Source organism: Aulostomus chinensis, chromosome 15, assembly GCF_037954235.1.
Source record: "Aulostomus chinensis isolate RoL2024-O1b breed Wild chromosome 15, RoL_Achi_v1.0, whole genome shotgun sequence".
Classification (NCBI taxonomy): Eukaryota; Metazoa; Chordata; class Actinopteri; order Syngnathiformes; family Aulostomidae; genus Aulostomus; species Aulostomus chinensis.
In genome coordinates, this window is record NC_141334.1 from 13,610,001 (window position 1) to 13,627,632 (window position 17,632).

Sequence of the window (17,632 nt, forward strand, 5' to 3'; positions counted from 1 at the left end):
GAAGAGAGCGTGTTACTTCCAGCTGAAACCGCCCGACAAACGGTGTACTGTCTCTTTAACGGAAGGGGCGCGCAGACGCCGCTGCAGTCTTTGACTGGCTGACCCTCTGCTCACTCAGGATCCATTCATAAATAAGACATAGTGGAGAGAGGAAGCTCATGTAGTCGCATCTGATTTCTCATTCAGCGGACCGGATGCGAGAGGCGAACAGGAACCAGACATGTTCGCCTCGGTCGGGGACTGTGAATCGGGGGCACAGCTGAGATTCAGCAGAAGCGGCTTCCCATGGCTGACCCCCCTGCGGGTGGTTGTGAGCCGTCAGGAGGCTCGTTGATCAAGCTGAGATCGCCGGATGAACCCGAAGATATGCTCTTTCTCCCGGAGGGTTTGGTGTTTACGTGCCTGCGCTGAACTCATCTTGCTTTGAACAGACTCGAGCTTCCGTTCCTGTTTTTATATGTTTTGTTTTTTAAATAAATGAAAACACACCTGAGGCGCTGGCATACCGATGGAGCAGTGAACTATGGCAGCTAAAGAGGACCTGTACGCCAAAGTGACGCCGCGGAGGCAGCGCCAGAGCCGGCCCAGCAACGTCAAACATGGGTCCACTCTGGACGTGCTGCTGTCCATGGGCTTCCCCAAGACCAGGGCGTGAGTTTGTCCACACAGCTGCACTGTCCCATGACACACACACACATACACACACACACACACACACACACACACACACACACACACACACACACACACACACACACACACACACACACACACACAGTAGAAATATAGTTGTGTAAAAAGTATGAAGCACCTCTAAAAGAGTAAGGTTGTCTGATACAGTTTCATCCGTGTGTGTGTGTGTGTGTGTGTGTGTGTGTGTGTGTGTGTATTTGCTCCACTTCCAGAGAAAGATGCTAAGTGTTTTGTGACTCAGGTGTTTTGCCTGCCAGCTCTTCACGCTTTACAATGAAATCCTCAGAATTTTTTTTTCATTCATCCTTGGAGGTAAAAGTTGCCAAGAAACAAACATTATCTGGTTGTGAATGAAGCCGCTGATCATGTAATGACATCAGAAAACTGTGCAGTCTGCCTGGCTTCAGGCGTAAACATTATGCCAGATTACCATTAAATAAATGCAGAATATAATTCAGGCAGGATTGTTGTTGATCCATTCCAATTTGAAGAGGGATATCTCAATCTTGTAGCAGTATTTGGCTTCAGTCAATGAGACAGCGCTGTAGTTTTTGATTATTTTCACTATCAAGACATCGGCAGATTATTATTACACCTTTTCTTTAAATCACAGATTAAACTATTTGTCAGTAAAGTGTCATTTAATGGTGAAAACTTTTGGATCAGTTCTGTGAGTCAAACCACGAACTCCAAAGATATTTAATTATGATCATATATTGGAAATATTTTATTATTGTAGTAAGACTGCAATAATTACTTGATTATCAGTTTATTTTAATATTAAATCTGTCAATTTATTGCTGAAATAACAGCAATAATAGGAGTATTAGTATAAGAAATGGGAGTTATAACAGCCGGACACATGTTCAGTTTGGATATGGTTTATTATATGTAGAAATATGAAAAAAGCATATTTTCTCTGGGTGCTGAAGCTGGTGACCACAGGAAGCTGTTTAATTAATGAAACCAGGGAGAAACCTCACTTCTGTCTGCAGACATAAAGTATTACTTAAAGTTACATGTGGCTCAGTCTTATAATCAGTACGTCACTTCTCATTGTTTGTGTTGTCAGCGACCCCCCCCCCCACATTATATAATGATCATCTGAACGGCTTCATCTCCCACAAAAGCCTCTGTGTGTGTGTGTGTGTGTGTGTGTGTGTGTGTGTGTGTGTGTGTGTGTGTGTGTGTGCACGCGTGTGCGCGGAAGACCTTTTCACAAAAGAACTAGTTTAATTTCGGTTTTTGGTGGCGGATCTTAGAAGATCACCAGATCTATTACATGTTTCTGATTCAGCATTAATGTCGGATATGAACTCCGTTATCTGAGCGTTGCTAAGTAGGCCAGAAGCGCTGAGTTGTCTTTCTTCTTTTAACAGAACAAATGGATTATCTCCAAAATTAATTATTTTTTTTCCCTCTGACTGAGAAATGGCGAAGGTCATCGGCGCTTTCATCCTTTTAGACTGCAGCTCTCTGTGCTCCTGATACTGCAGACACATTGACTGGATGTTTGCAGACTTCCATTAATAATTAATGACAGACTATACACTTTGATTTGATCGAGGCTATAAAAGCACAATGAAACAGAATAATTTAATACCTCCAAGCTTATTGGTCTGATGTCAGTGAAGACCCGGTACATGAGGAAGCATCAGTTTCTGCATCCAGTTTATGGGACAGTGGTAATTCTTGCACTGTTATGCAGAATTAGCAGACATGGGGTGTACGGGTGGGATGTATTAAGTGCGGTGGTGACAGGCCTCCAGAGTTTTAGTTCTTTTAGCCATTTGAAAGCAGTCTGCCGTTTCAAGGTTCTGATACCCCCCCCCCCCCCAACCGGGCCAACACCAAACTGCTGCCAGACAACATCAGCCAAGCTAGGGGCTGCTGAAATTAGCAGAGGTTTTACCAGCAAGATAGACGTGCGTTTTCCTCAGGCGTGGCTATAGAGACCAAAACCAGGTGGTCAGAAACCTCATTTGTCATGTTGTGTAAACAAGGCAAACGTTTCTCTCCCCGGCTTTAATTCTTGCCTGCACTGAGCTCCGCCCCGACTCAGAGGGGTTTGTCTTTAAAACGCCAACACCAGCTTGATTATAAGACAGGTTGAGAAATGATTTTTTTCCACTTAAAATGGACTGACCAACGAAAACAATTAAAGGTGACAAATCTAACAGGATATTTCATTTCCGGTCTTGTCAGAAATGGTACTGGCAAAAACAAAATCTGGGCTCAGTAACAGACAGACTGCAGGTCTGATGCCATCCCTCATAATCGGCCCCGGTACGGGACCTTGATACTTCCTCGTTTGTCCATTCGTCTCTGACTAATAATACACACAGGAAGTAGATTCTTCTTCTCCACACTAGAACAGTAGCCTACACACAAAGTTGTGCCGTGCTTCGACTGGCAATTACTCTTTCAGAAGTGTGAAGAAGAATTGAGAACTTTAGTTGGACAGAGCTAGCAAAATGTCAGTAATATGACAATAGTTTACACATTAATGTTTTTTTTTTTTATTAAATCTATTAAGGTCTACAAATTCAGGTGTCAGGATGGGTAATGGAGCTTATTGGTGATGCTCAGTTCTTCAGGACCATATTGACTCAGATGTCTCTACCTGGCTGCCTACTAGCATCTCTGCCTGTGCGCACGGTCAGTAGCAGCATCCACGCTTGACCTGAGCCACCAACAGGGTTCCTCCCCAGTTGTTGCTGCAACAGGAAAAAAAAATAATAAAAAAATCAGTTATCAGTCAGTCAGAGAACAAGGGCTTCATTGTGTTTCGCAGCCACTGAAGTGTATGAATCATGGACACACACACACACACACACACACACACACACACACACACACACACACACACAAAGAAACAAGCCTTCAGTTTTAATTGAGGTGGACTTTTGCTGAGTCACTCAGTAACGAGCTAATGTAAGGAGATTGGATGGATGGTGGGTTCACGCTGATTGTGTCCAATGGTTGGAAGCAGGTTTGGAAACTGATCCCGCTGAGTCCTCCTCCCTCCAGGAAGCTTCTTTTCACTCCCAGGCAGTTTCTCTGCTGCGGTTTTGATAGCTGATTGCTCCAAAGATGAAGATTAGTTTTGGTTGGATTACAACGGACATGTAACTGGCCGCTGCTCGTGAAAGGGAAGCAGCGTTTCAGTCAACTGAAGAAAAGCCTCAGTGTTTGTTTAGTAGCTTAACACACACTCATCCAACAACACTCATCAGGACCAGTCACTGGAGTAACGATTCCCCTCGCCTGCAGGTCCCCTCAGATTAACCAGCTAATCCATAAAGCCATATATCACCAGGTCTTTGTGGCTACACCAGCAACAGTAATTGGTGTGTGCGGGTGTTTAAGGCCAGGCAAAACTAAGCCTAAGCATTTTGTTGTATATTGTGTCACGTCAGATTCAGTTTCTTCTTTTTCTTCTCGTTTTTTTTTGTTTTGTTGCCTTTTTATGGTCTGGTGTTTAGTCTTCATTCCTTTCATTTTCCCAGTAGTTTTCACCAAATGATAGGGAATTACAAATTAAGCATTTGGAATTTTATTTCTCGACCTAATTACTGTGAAGGAAAGCTATTTTTCGATTTTTGGAAAAGGTTATGTCATCTCTGAAAATACAGTCGGCATGATCTCGGAGTCCTCAGTGTCTGAGGTAATTGTAAAATTGAATCAAATTACAAGTTATTTGTAGTATTTTCTGTCCAAACCTCCAGTACTGCTGAGTACAGTCAGTGTGAGATAATGTCACGTCATTTTGCGATATCATTTCCCCTGAGAATTTGGGAGATGGCCAGAAACTGGTGTGATGTATTTGCTTTTGGTCCCTTTCATCCCTGGAATACTTCAGCGTTTGTCATCTATCTTCCTACGTGTCAGATGTTTCTTAAAGGTCACTTTTTAGATGTCAAGTCTCCGTAGGACTGTGACGGTTCCAGCTAGTTTTGTTTTTTTCTTTTCTGTAGTTAGTTTTCCAGTCCGTCTTGTCTTTTTGCCTGCGGTGGTCTTGTTTGGACTAATGTTAATGCTGTCCAGGATTGGTAGAGCTAAAAACGATACATACTTTGAGTGTGGACACATTTTTCACCTCACCTGAAAATACTTAAGTCCTCTCTGACCTTCAAGCCAGCTTGGTTTTGTGTAGCGACTGTATTAGGAACATACAGAGCGAAGCATATCGGTGCCTTTCAATCCACGTTCAGTTTCAGCGTCGCAACAGAAAGTTCACGCTTAATACCAAAACACACAATATGGTTTGTGTGCATTTTTAAATGTTTTGCTTGTGTCCAAAATAATGACGCACACTTGATGGCTGAACCGGAATTTCTGGCAAAGTGCAACTGCCATGTGTAGTGTTACATTTTTATCTCTTCCTATAATGTTTCTAATGTAGATGTTTAATTAAGGTAAAGGGTTATGAGAAGCTCATGGGAACAAGACGAAATCTTGGTAGATGTACTTGTTGTTTTTTTGTAATCCTTGAGCCATACAAGAAGCTAGATACTCGTCTGTCCTCTGTGTGTTTTATTAGAGAACCACAGAGACCACCTGATTGCTAGTTAGCTTAGCACAGTTAAGGGCAGTTGGGAGATGAAGGCAAATTCCCAAAAAGGTGACACGTCGCTTTACAGGAACTTGTCTGCGAAGTACACTTATTGTCCATCCCTTTTAGTGCCAGACATGCAGATAAATACTGTTCTCTCCTCTCTGTGTACATTATGGAGTTTTGGACACCCAATGGATGACTGACTGCTAGTTAGCGTAGCTGCAATCATGCTAGCAGTGGGGCAGTAGAGAAAGATGTCCAAATCCACCTTAATGCAAAATGGATTATAAGCGCGAGGGTTTGGTAAAGTAGTCATTACAGTAAAACTGTTGAAAAATTCTAGATGTTGTTATTTCAGAGTGGGACCAGAACTACTTTCCTGATTGGGCGCAGTAGTTTGACGCGGCACCTTAAAAGCCTCATTGTAAATTTGGACACTAAAAAGGTTTGTTGAGAAGTAGAGGAACAGCTGTTATGACTAATCACGGCCATCTTTGTCAGAGAGGATGAGGAAGAACACTTTTGGAAAAACAAAATATACTCAGAGGAAGAACTGCAGACTTTGGAAGCTGAGAGAGAAGATGGGATTAGAGGTTGAGATCCATTAGTTCCGTGGATGGATCTGACAAAATAAGGCCTTCTCTCAATTTTCAACAGTTTTTCATAGGGAATGTGAAGCACAACACAAGTTCTACTAATTACAGCAAAGACTGTTTTGGAGAAAAATGGAGAGAGAAAAAAAGTGGATTCCTGATGGGTGACAGTCCTTTTTACTCTCTCTGCTTTTACCAAGATGTAGAAAATGAATGAACCAGGAGAGAAGCAAAGCAAAGCAATACAACCATGTCATGTGATGTATTGGACCAATCACGGCACCGCAGGTGTGTGAACACTGGAATTTGATCCGCAAGCTTGCATGCGATGCCTTACCTCTGTCTGCTTCATGAAGGCAGCTCTTATTAGCACTGCAAATTAGCAGACAACCTCAGATTTTTTTGTGTTCACTACTTATTTCTTTTGTTGTGTTGTGGATTATTCAGACCAAACCAGGTTTTGCTGATATTTGTAGCACATGTTTAATATAGGGACTAAGGAGCTTTAAGTCCTGTATACCCCCTCACTCATTTAACGAACAAAAAGAATCACGCAACAAAAGCACATTCACATAAACAAAAATACAGAACTATCGTGTGTGTATCGCATTTTTTTCATGCATGTAATTGTGACAGTTCAGTTAAGGATGCGCAACAATATCGCCATGTCATCGTAATTGGAAGAAATGGCTCCTTTTCTAAAATGCATGATTAAAAATAAAACTCTGACGAGCAAAAACATTGTTTATGATGAGGAAAATATATGTTTTAAGGGCTTTTGCAAATGTTTTAGAAATAAATAAAATGCTGATTTTAGAATTCACCATTTTGACATGTGCTTTCAGTATGTACAAATTATGACTAATATATCGACTTGTTTTTGTAGGCAGAATCAGTTGTATATTTTAAGGTATATCAGCGAGAAATCCTGTAGTGTGCATCTCCTAATTAAATATGTGTTTTTATGTTTGTGAAAATTTTGTACAAGATGCCGTGCAACTGAATTAATTTGAAGAAATCAATTAAAAAAAAAATACAACTTGTTTTCAGGTTTTCATACTAAAAGCGGCAGTTTGAGAACCCGCCGCTTCATCTTGAGCTTCATTTGATGAAACGCTGGACGCTGTATCTTAAGAACATCTCTGACAAAGTCTCTCATGCTTCATAAAACAGACGTGTGCATCTCACAAACGTCCACAAAGCAAAAAAGAAAAATGGTTTCCTTGCACTTGTTGAAGCCTTTCAAGTGAGTGAAGAGGAAGTGTGTGTGTGTGTGTGTGTGTGTGTGTGTGTGTGTGTGTGTGCGCGGGCGCGCGCGCGCATGCATGTGTTGCTGACTGCCGAACTTTTAACTTCCAGTAGCTTCATAACTCCTAACCACAGCCATAACATCGTAAATCCCCTGTGGTCTAATATACACCAACCTCAGTAGAAAGCCCTTGAGTTTATCTCCTAACTTTATATGGTAACAGAAAGTTTTTGCATATGTGTGACGCTGCACGCGCTTGTAGTTTACAAGCACAAACTCTAAGCAAGTTTGAATTCAAGACGGCAAAGAGGAAGTCGCCCATTTCCGGAAGTAGCTTGTGACCTTTACTGAGCTCTCCGTTGAGACGCTGGTTGTAGAGCAGCAGAAGCAGGAGGTTTTTATAAACTCTTGCAATGACTGAGCTGTCACATGTTTTTTCTCATTACGGAGGAGCAAGATACAAAAACTGATGTCTGGGCAGTGAACGTCTCATGTTCACATTTGACTTGTGACCCTGGATATTTAATTTCTAGGTTTGATTGTTCACTTATAAGTTTAATTTTCCGTAGCAAAATCCATAATACTGTAGATTTTCTGTTCTCTCCCATGAGCGTTAAGTAAGTCAGTAAAGAATATCGCATTAACAGTAACATTCTTCACTCCCACAATGCCCCACTCACTTGGTTTAATGGTGTCAGTCTCTGACTTTCTCTGTGTGACCTTGTGACTTCCCGATCTCTCTTCAGCAGATATAATAGTGAGAGGAGGAGAAGCAGAATGCACAGCCAGGAGATACATGATGCTGTCAGCTCGAAAGAAAAGTTTCATCTATATACGACAGTTTGCTGACCCCAACAAAAATAATGACCCCCTCTCAAAATAACAAAAAAAAACAAACCCTAAATATGCATGAAATGCCTTCATTTCACTGTACAACATAAAGAAAAATAGAAATCCTGGATATATCAGCTGCCATCTTGTGCTGTTTCCTTCATTAAGCCTCCACCCTGAGCAGTGAAACCACATCACTGTTGTGCTCTGGCGTGTTGCTCGGCCTCAGAGACGGTTAAAGCCACCGTCCACCGTGTGGACAAAAGAAAGCACATTTCCCTGCCGATAGGACTCTCCTTCGTCTGGTGCTCGGCAGCAGCACCAAAGCTCTCAGCGTTGTTAGTACAATAAGTAGTTCGAGATGTGTGTTCGCCCTCGGCTTGTAAACAGGAAATGTTGACTCGCCGATAGAGCTGAGTCGGGGAGGGGCCCTTGGGTGCACGGAGCTGCAAGTGTTAGACACATTACAGTTAGCGACAGTTGTTTTTCAATTCAGCTTATAGACGCTGGTTACTAATTTTATTTTCTAGCTCAAATATAACCGTGAAATCTGGACTGTTATCTTGTCAAGGTTTATCACATCAACCACAATATTTACAGGAATTCACACATATCAAGTGATGTAAGGCCAATCCAGATGTTAATCTAAGTTTAGCAAAAAGAAGGAAAAAAAAAAACCCCTGCAATAAACAATCCAAAGAATGTTTACAGAAAAGAAAAAGACAGCTGTTTTAAGCAGGAGGGAGGGTGGGAAACTGAAACCGGGTCCTGTAGTAGAGTTAAATGTGGAAAGAAGTGAAGTCTGTTACCATATGTGGGTGAAATGAAAGGCTGTTTCCAATATTGCCTCCGGCGACGGTGCATGTGCAAGTGAAACATCTAATAATAGTCTGTGTCATTCATGCAAGCAGTGTTGCCATACCTAATCCAGACTGAGTTCCCTCTTATCTTGGTCAAGCTGTGAAACAGGAAATGCAGTTTATAAATAACTTACTTAGTTCTTGCAAGGAGCAAAGGTTTATACCGCTATTGATGGACGGTTTCAGCTGAGCCGATGAAACGCCAGTGTTCGATTCCAAAAAAAACAAAACAATTAAAAATCCAGATATTTATATCGAGGGATCAAGGAGCAGATGCTTCACACATGGTGCAGGAGGTGCAGCGTGGGTGTCGTTCAATCCAAAAACTCATCTCCTGGTTTCCTCAGGTAAAAAAAAAAAACAAAATAGTACACACACTCACTGTTTGCCGTTGAAAGGCTTGAAACACGTGAAACATCTGGGGGCCCAAATAAGGAGGATCCTAGATGACATATCAATTTGAAATGAATCTGTAAAAAGCTGATTTTGGTGACTTTGTTCCTCTCTTAAATTAGAGGTTAGTAATTTTATCTTTATTGAAACATAGCAGCTTTCGGGAATATGGAAAACAGTCAGTGGTGATGAAGACGCTCTTTAGTTGCGGCAGTGAGAGGCAGTGACTGACAGAATCTGCCGTAGCGTGTCACTGTTTTTACTCAAGACATAAAGATTACCTGATGTCTCCATCGTAGCTGCCTGGAATCCCATCGCGCCCTCTGAGAGAATATCCCCTTCCTTCGCTCCTCCACGCAGCACCAGGTGGAACCTCTGAATAAAGCAATCACCGCCAACAGATTACTCTCTGTCGTAAGCCTCCTACTACGTTGTAGTGCTGCTTTATGATGAAGGACTAAAAATAGATCAGTCCGGTCTAATGTGTATGCTGCCTTACAGCTGTCCAAGTGAATAAAGAGAGATTTTCATTCAGGTTTTGATTGTGATTCTGTGTCTGTAACTCCTGTTCTTCCTCAAAGGGTGTGTGTATGTGGTAGCAGTGGTGTGTGTGCCATCTGTTGCTACGCTTCAGCCTCCCCATCCTGCATGCTGCACGCTGTCAGCTAGGGCAGGCTGCCCTCGGGGGGGGGCTTCAGAGCTGTATCGAGGACCCTCTGTGTGGGGCAAATGTAAAAATAGCATATTCAATGTGAACGCTAGAGTGCCACAATGAACACTAACAACCATGGCTTTAATGCTCTGAGAACTTCCTGCTCATCCTTTTGAATAGCCGCAAAGAGAAAATCACTATCTGAGTCAGAGCAGTGACAAGCGGCGCTATCTTTAGGGACAGTACAGTTAGCCTTTAGATTTTAGCCACAGTGGATGTTTTGTTGTCTGTTATCTAACAGAACCAATGGAGATCAATTGCTTGGATTGTCGTGTTTTCAGTAACAATAAACAAATAATAAGGGTCATGAAAAACCTGGGGGAGTCATGGGGTTTGAACATGGGCATTTTTAGAAGGGTCGGCATTATAAGTGTTTAACTCAGATTAATTCATTGTAGAAAAATGAACCATTTAATTAAAAAAAAAATGACCCAATTAATCGCAACAACGGAGAGCAGGGAGTAACAAGTAGAAAGTAGCATTACGCCGCGGCTGCGTCTGGTCTGCTGGGAAATAAGAAGAAGAAGTAGAAGACCTTACGTGTCTTTTAAGACACTTGGTAGTGAGAAACATTGACAGAAATAGACAAACTAAGCTTTTGAATTAATTAGTTGTTTTTTTTTAAATTCATGTCATAGCCAAAAATTGGTATTTGCGATTAATTTAGATCAATTCATAACAAAACATGTAATTGATTTGATTGTTTTTGATTGATTTGTTTTCAAAATTGATATAAAACGTATTTTTCTTGGCGTGGAGGAATTTCGTAAATATGAATAAAGCCAGGAAGTTTAGGGAAGATGAACCGTGAAAAATCGATGCTTTTTCTTTCAGTTGAATCAAACAAATGTGTTGATTTTCTTTTATAACCGCAGCCTTGTTGTCAATTTTTCATGAAAAATACCTTGGTAAATGTTTGTATTCTTATTCTGTCATTATTATTCTTAACCTTATTTTTTTTTAACATGACCGCAGATATCTCACAGACAGGATTTGGTCATTATATTTTTCCTGAACTTGATATAACGTGACATGAAAATTTCTCGGTTTGAACCCTGAATCAAGAAACCTTACAAACGCAGCTTTCTTTCTTCAGTTATTCATCAGAAATCCCTTTTTTTTTTTACCGCTGCTCCTCTTAGACGCTCATACCTCCTTTCTTGGTCCATGTCACACTCCTCCACCAAATTCTGCTTCGTAGATCTGGCGGAACAGACCCATTAAAAAAAAAAACAACTTGGCCTTGGCCGATCATGTGATCACTGGAGAAATAAAAGGGGAGGGGGGGGGGGAGCATATAGCCTCTTAGTTGTTACCCACTCTTGCCATTTATGTAATAATAATGAATGAATAGATGAAGTGGAGGTGTTGTACATGTGAGTGCCTCTTAAATCAGAAAATCTCCTCAGATGTGCGATGTTCTAATCTCCTCCGTTGCTGATGTATGAGAGAGAGATGCTGTGAAGCCTCTCCATCAGATTGTCTGTGTGAGTCCTCTCCAAGCTGATGAAGTAAATCAGTGAATCCCTTCAGAGGTGGCCCACAATAGCAGAGTTTTTTTTTTTTTTTTTATAAAAAGACGCTAATTAGATTTTGAGCACTCCAGAGTAACGCAATCAGCTCTCGTATAAGTCGCAACAAAGGGGTTTATGAAATGACACGGATAAATTGTGGAGTCATACTGTAGATAAATACTGGCTTTCTGATGTTAAGTACTCTAAAACACAAAATGTTCATTTGTTTTATATCTGTGTGTGTGTGTGTGTGTGTGTGTGTGTTGGGGGTTGTGTGTCTAATTGTAAGGAAATCGTAATACACTAGCGTTTGTAGAACTCAGTTGTTAAGACTCTGCTGATTAAATTAGTCCGACTGGCTTTTCACTACATTATTCATTCACGTTATGCTGGGACCACGTTGTTGAATATTTTTAAATTACAGAAAGCAGCAAAAAAAAGAGGGTTCTCCAAATCAATATCCTGTACTTTCTCTATCAATTCTCCTGGTTTGAATAATGAGCTCTTGGTAGCGGTTATTGTGCGTGTGAGTGTGTGTGTGTTGTTGCAGTGTTACTGCTCTCTCGGGATGTTTGTTCTTTTCTCACTGTCACGTGGGAGCACAGCAATCTTCTCCTAATAAACATGGTCCGGAAGAGAAACTATTGATTTTGTGACAGTGCTTTGATCTGTGTCTCTTTACAGCTTGAAAGCTCTGGTTTCAACTGGAGGGAAAAATGTCCAGGCAGCTTGTGACTGGTGAGAACACACACACGCATTGAAACACACTGACACACACACTCTCTGTTACTGATGCACTGATGGAATGCAAACAGAAACTGAAGTACAGAAAAGACTACAGAAACTCAACATTGTATTGCTCTTGCAACAGTAGTGCCCTCTGCTGGACACTGTGTCTCTTAGCCTGCTCCCAGTTTTATCACCTTGGGCCTTTGTCTTCAGGCTCTTCTCCCACGTGGATGACCCCTTCCTGGATGACCCCCTGCCTAGAGAGTATGTGTTATATCTGCGACCCAGTGGGCCACTGTTGCAGCAGCTCTCACACTTCTGGCAGCAGTCTCGTCTATCCTGTGGCAAAAACAAGGCGCACAACATCTTCCCCCACATCACCCTGTGCCAGTTCTTCATGGTCGGTCTCAGCATGTGTGTGCGTCAAAGAAGTTCCACTATATCTCTGAATACGATTCACTCTTGTCCCCTCTCTGCGTCTCAGTGTGCCGATGGGAAGGTGGAGGCTCTTTCTGACGCCCTCCAGACCTCTGTAGCCAAGTGGAAGGGTCGTATTCCCATGCCCCTCCCCCTGGAGCTGTACACTTCCTCCACCTTCATCGGCCTCTTCGTGGAGGAGCAGGTGGCTGAGGTCCTGAAGAGCTTTGCTGGTGATTTCGCTACTGAAGCAGCAGCTAAAGCAGGTTTTATATATATTTCTTTTTCCTGTTGGTACTTACACTTAAAAGAAGAGAACATTGCATCATTGTCATGAGTGTGCACATGTTTCTTATGTCCAGATGTTCATGTTGAGCCCCATAAGAAACAACTCCACGTCACGTTGGCGTACCACTTCCAAGCTAGTCATCTTCCAGTCCTGGAGAAGTTGGCCAAGAATGTGGATGTGTCTTCAGGCTGCGACTGGCTAGCTGTGCTCTTCTCCAGGGATATTCGTTTTGCTAATCATGAGGTAAGAACGCCTCCGGAGATGTTCTTTCCATCCAGCTTCCTTTCTCAAACATGAAGACAACAACTGAAAGGAATTGTATTTATTCCTCCCCAGTGTTGCTGTCTAATGGCTGTTACCTGTCTGCCTCCTCTAGACACTGCAAGTCATGTACCCATATATGCCTCAGAATGATGACGAGCTCGAGCTGGCGCCAGGAGACTTTATCTTCATGTCTCCGATGGAGCAGAGCAGCGCCAGCGAGGGTTGGGTGTACGGCACCTCGCTGGGCACGGGGCTGTCCGGCCTGCTGCCTGAGAACTACGTCAACCGCGCTGATGAGTCTGACACCTGGGTGGTCCATGGGTAAGAACGGGACTATGAGCGCACAATTTGAGGCGTGCACAGCTTGGTGGACTTCACAAGCTGGGCTACTGCTGCTTTCAAGTTTAATTTGTTTGTGATTTAACTAAAATAAATCAGTCAAAAACAAAGGTGACATAACAGCACCCTGATTCAGATTTATGAAAAGTATGAATCAACGCTTTGTCCTGTCTTTTCACAAGATGACATGCATGCATCTTTAAAAATGCTCTTTTTCTGAATGGAGTTCAGTTATGATCCTTCTCATCTTAGATTCTGCTGTATTGGGATACATAATGTGTACACGCAGTCTGTTCATATTGGTTTGGACCTACTTTGAAGTGTGATGTGACTTCTGTGTTTGTATGGTCTTCAGGTCTCATTCCATTCTCAACTGTGCCTCGCCCTCTAACTCCGGCTGCACTGTGGGAGGGTTATTATTTGACGGACAGTACAGCGACAGTCTACTCGACAGTCTTGTGGAGCCTCCCAGCCTCACTGGCCTCTGCCCTCCCATGCAGGTACGATGCTCCTGCACGCACCTCGCTGTTGACACGCGGTAATGTTCATACCATGTAGGGAGTGTAAATCGCAGGGATGGGAGATCTAACAGCGGCAGACTTTGTCTCTGTCAGGTGACGAGGGCCACCGGTCAGTCGTCTCTGTCCAAGATGAGGCTGTTTGTGTGTCGGCATGGCGAAAGGATGGATGTGGTGTTTGGGAAACACTGGGTGGCTCAGTGCTTTGACACCAAAGGTCAGTACGCAGGGGAGATTAATAGCAGTTGCTGACATTGTAGGCTGACAGGAAGCACTCAGGGATTCTTGCTTGTGTTTCTGCAGGCAGATACATTCGCTCTAATCTCAACATGCCGTCCAGCCTGCCAACCAGGAGCGGAGGTCACCGGGACTATGATAAAGATTGTCCAATTACTGTGTTTGGCTCCACCCAGGCCCGTCTTGTTGGTTGGTACTATGTACTTAGATATTTTTTAAATTTTAGGAGTGAAATTCTGGACCGATAGTGGTACATGTGATTAAAATAACAATTTGGCTGAATCGTCGAGGCTGACACTGCTGTTTTTGTTTAGTTGATCCTGATTTCCCCTTTTACACAAGAGAAACCAAAAATACTACTAATAATCAAAAATTTTAGATTTTTATCACATCATATCTGAGAAGAAATCCAATCCTACATGTCTGAAACAACAGTTAATGTAAACTTTCACATTACCAGATCGGCCACCCTGCTTACAGACGTAGTAAACAAGGCAAATATCGGCTGATACCAATACACTGGCGATACATAGTACTACCAGGACTGTTACCGTGGAGACTGAATACCTCCTGTTGTGTTTTGGACCTACCCAGGTGAAGCCCTGTTGGAAAGCCACACGACAATAGACTTTGTTTATTGCTCTCCTTCTCTTCGCTGCGTCCAGACTGCACAGCACATTCTGCAAGGTAGGAGCTCATCTTCAGTAAAGTCCTTCAATTTCTGTGTTCAGTTCACATAGAAACATGTTTCTGCTGCTGCGTTTTCATTGTCAGTTATGGCTCTGGAACTGTTTGTTTGTCAGGAAGAGTTGTGTTGTTATATCTGTCTTTCCAAATGTAGGTCAGTCAGTTCGATTTTATGGTGATTTGCCTATATTTTTTTCCCACTGTCACATATGAAGTATTCTGGATGTTAAAAGGGGATGGGGGATATTTCAAAGGCTGTTTTGGAGGTCAGCATGAATTGAATGATTGAAGTAAAAATGAAATTGACATGAAAGAGCTGCTGCACCGTGTGACTGGAGTCTTACTAAGTGACTGTGGTTCACTCTGTGTCAGGTCTCCAACAGGAGGGAAAGACAAAAATCCGTGTGGAGCCTGGACTCTTTGAATGGACCAAGTGGGTTTCAGGCACATGTTTACCTACCTGGATCCCCCCAGCTGAGCTGGCTGCTGCTAACTTGAGTGTGGACACAACGTACAGGTACTCAGCGACGCCTGCTCTTTATCATCTTTATGATGAGAATTTACTTTAACTTCCTTTGCTTATCTTTTGTCCCTAGACCTCATATTCCCATAAGCAAGTTGGCAGTGTCAGAGTCTTATGAAACCTACATCAGCAGAAGCTTCCAAGTCACCCGAGAAATCCTGTCGGAGTGCAAAAACCTGGGTTGGTGGATTCAGGTTTTCAAGTGAATGTATACTTTGAGGGGGCTATGATGGGGCCTCCTGTTGTAAATTCCAGTTAATTATATACATTTTTCTTCTGCTGGCCACTACACGCAAGGCATGAGCCAGTGAGATAAAAAACGAAAGGGATCGGCCTGAAACATGCACTTGATTTACTGGCCACACAAATAAGAACCAGACTACACAAACCTTGAAAATGAGTGGGAAGATATGATTATGTAAACAAAAGCAGTTTTGTTTTCAGCCCAATGGCCTTTCTAAAACCAGTATTTCATTTGGATGCTGTTTCTGTGTCCATTTAAAAGTGCATCACACTACAAGCCTGAATAAAAACACTGTGATAGTCTAATGGCATCTATCATACAGGAAACAAGGTCCTGATTGTGGCTCACGCTTCCTCCCTGGAGGCCTGCACTCGCCAGATTCAAGGCCTCAGTCCACAAAACTCAAAGGATTTTGTCCAAGTCGTCCGAAAGGTCATTCTGCTAATTTAGTTCCATCTCTATAAAATGCTCACTTTTTCAATTCTTTTTTTTTTTCTTTGACAGCTCTTACGTGTTTCTTCTCTTTGTGCAGATTCCTTACTTGGGTTTTTGTGCTTGTGAAGAAATGGGAGAGACCGGGCTGTGGCAGCTGGTCGACCCACCCATCTTGCCTCTGACACATGGACCAAATCACAGTTTCAACTGGAGGGAAATGCTAATGCAGGACTGAAGAATATGCTGTATGGCTCCCTTATCTTTGGTGGAAACCGCAGAAACAATATTTATTCTCAACCCACACTGCTATGAGTCCAGCCCAACTACCAAAAACAAAAAAAACAACCCTGAAAATGTCTGACTTCCGTTGCAGACGTTCTTGCAAAAAAAAAAGTGAACTCGTGGAGGCAAGTGTATTCAGACGCAAAGCTCAGGAAGGAGAAAATACAGTATGTTTGATTATTTCTTGATTGTTGCATCGGGCTTCACGCCACGAGAAGGCATCAATTAAATCCTTTTTTTGGCTCTTCCTCACACGGTGGGACTGAAGTTGTGTTCTCCAGGCCCCCCCAACACACACACACACACACACACACACACACACACACACACACACACACACACACACAGTGACCAGAATTGAACAAGAAAGTCTTCTACCACAGTTTTTCATATGTCTGAAATGATTATTTGACGTGTGGCTTCAACCCTCCTGAGGAAAAGCACAAAAGAAGTGTTGACAATCAGACAGGGGAGAACCGGTCTTCATTGTGTCTTGTGTGGAGGTGGCTTGCTTATTACACCTGTTTTTATTCCTGTAAATGTCATATCATTAAGTCAGTCAGCAAAGCCAAAATTTATTATCTCACATGACGTCTTCCTCTACGACAAGGAGCCAATGCCATTTTGGTCACCACTGGAACAAATGGATATGAAACATAAATATTAATATTATGAAACACAGTTTGGTTCTTCCGTCCCAGTAAATGAGTCAAAGCCTTTGCTTGTTTATCGTCACCGTATGTTTCTCTGTAAGTAGGGGACAGCAATACAGCTCCTCAAACACATTTCATTTTTGTCAGATGTCACTTGATATTTCAGTGCTTACCGCTTCTACCAATTATTTGTTGTATGACTCTGAAAATCCTATCGATGCTGTCAAAAATGAATAAAGCAAGATTGTTATAAAGGCCTGTACATACCACCCTGTGCCATGAATTCTTAACATCACTCAGTGTTTCATAACTGGTAGAATGGTTGAATTTAATTTTCAGTTCACTTTCATACAAAGTGCAGCAAGGTCATTTCATCCAAAGAAAATAAAAATGCAATGACATTAAGTAAGGCTACATAAAGCTATGGCTGTATGTTGAGCCCTCATTGCTGTCAGTGACTAGTAAGCAAACATGAGACACCACAGTAAACGGCGCAATAAACTTTTTACCAAAGTTAACATTTCTGAGTCCGGTTTGCTATCTTAAGGGGGGGGGGGGGGGGATAAAATCACAATTTTGTTCGTCACTTGAATCACGGTAATTATCACGGGG

At 42.4% G+C, this 17,632-nt stretch overlaps 1 protein-coding gene and 1 long non-coding RNA gene across 2 annotated transcripts in view; one reads left to right on the forward strand and one right to left on the reverse strand.

The window, feature by feature from the left end:
- Positions 1-17,282, forward strand: part of LOC147248820 (ubiquitin-associated and SH3 domain-containing protein B-like) — a 17,405-nt gene extending 123 nt beyond the window's left edge. The window contains exons 1-14 of the mRNA XM_086227279.1: positions 1-651; positions 12,088-12,141; positions 12,346-12,532; positions 12,617-12,815; positions 12,912-13,081; positions 13,215-13,423; positions 13,797-13,941; positions 14,056-14,176; positions 14,263-14,385; positions 14,791-14,883; positions 15,256-15,400; positions 15,480-15,586; positions 15,973-16,082; positions 16,183-17,282. The exon at positions 1-651 is cut by the window's left edge and continues 123 nt beyond it. Coding sequence (XP_086083405.1) covers positions 524-651; positions 12,088-12,141; positions 12,346-12,532; positions 12,617-12,815; positions 12,912-13,081; positions 13,215-13,423; positions 13,797-13,941; positions 14,056-14,176; positions 14,263-14,385; positions 14,791-14,883; positions 15,256-15,400; positions 15,480-15,586; positions 15,973-16,082; positions 16,183-16,320 — 1,929 coding nt within the window. The 5' untranslated portion in view covers positions 1-523 and the 3' untranslated portion in view covers positions 16,321-17,282. The remainder of the gene's footprint in view (positions 652-12,087; positions 12,142-12,345; positions 12,533-12,616; positions 12,816-12,911; positions 13,082-13,214; positions 13,424-13,796; positions 13,942-14,055; positions 14,177-14,262; positions 14,386-14,790; positions 14,884-15,255; positions 15,401-15,479; positions 15,587-15,972; positions 16,083-16,182) is intronic.
- On the reverse strand, positions 7,959-9,788 carry LOC147248821 (uncharacterized). Its single transcript, XR_015119494.1, has 3 exons — positions 9,677-9,788; positions 9,459-9,552; positions 7,959-9,118 (listed from the first exon to the last, which is right to left on the reverse strand). It is a non-coding gene; the product is annotated as an uncharacterized LOC147248821 (long non-coding RNA).
- Positions 17,283-17,632: the final 350 nt, after the last annotated feature.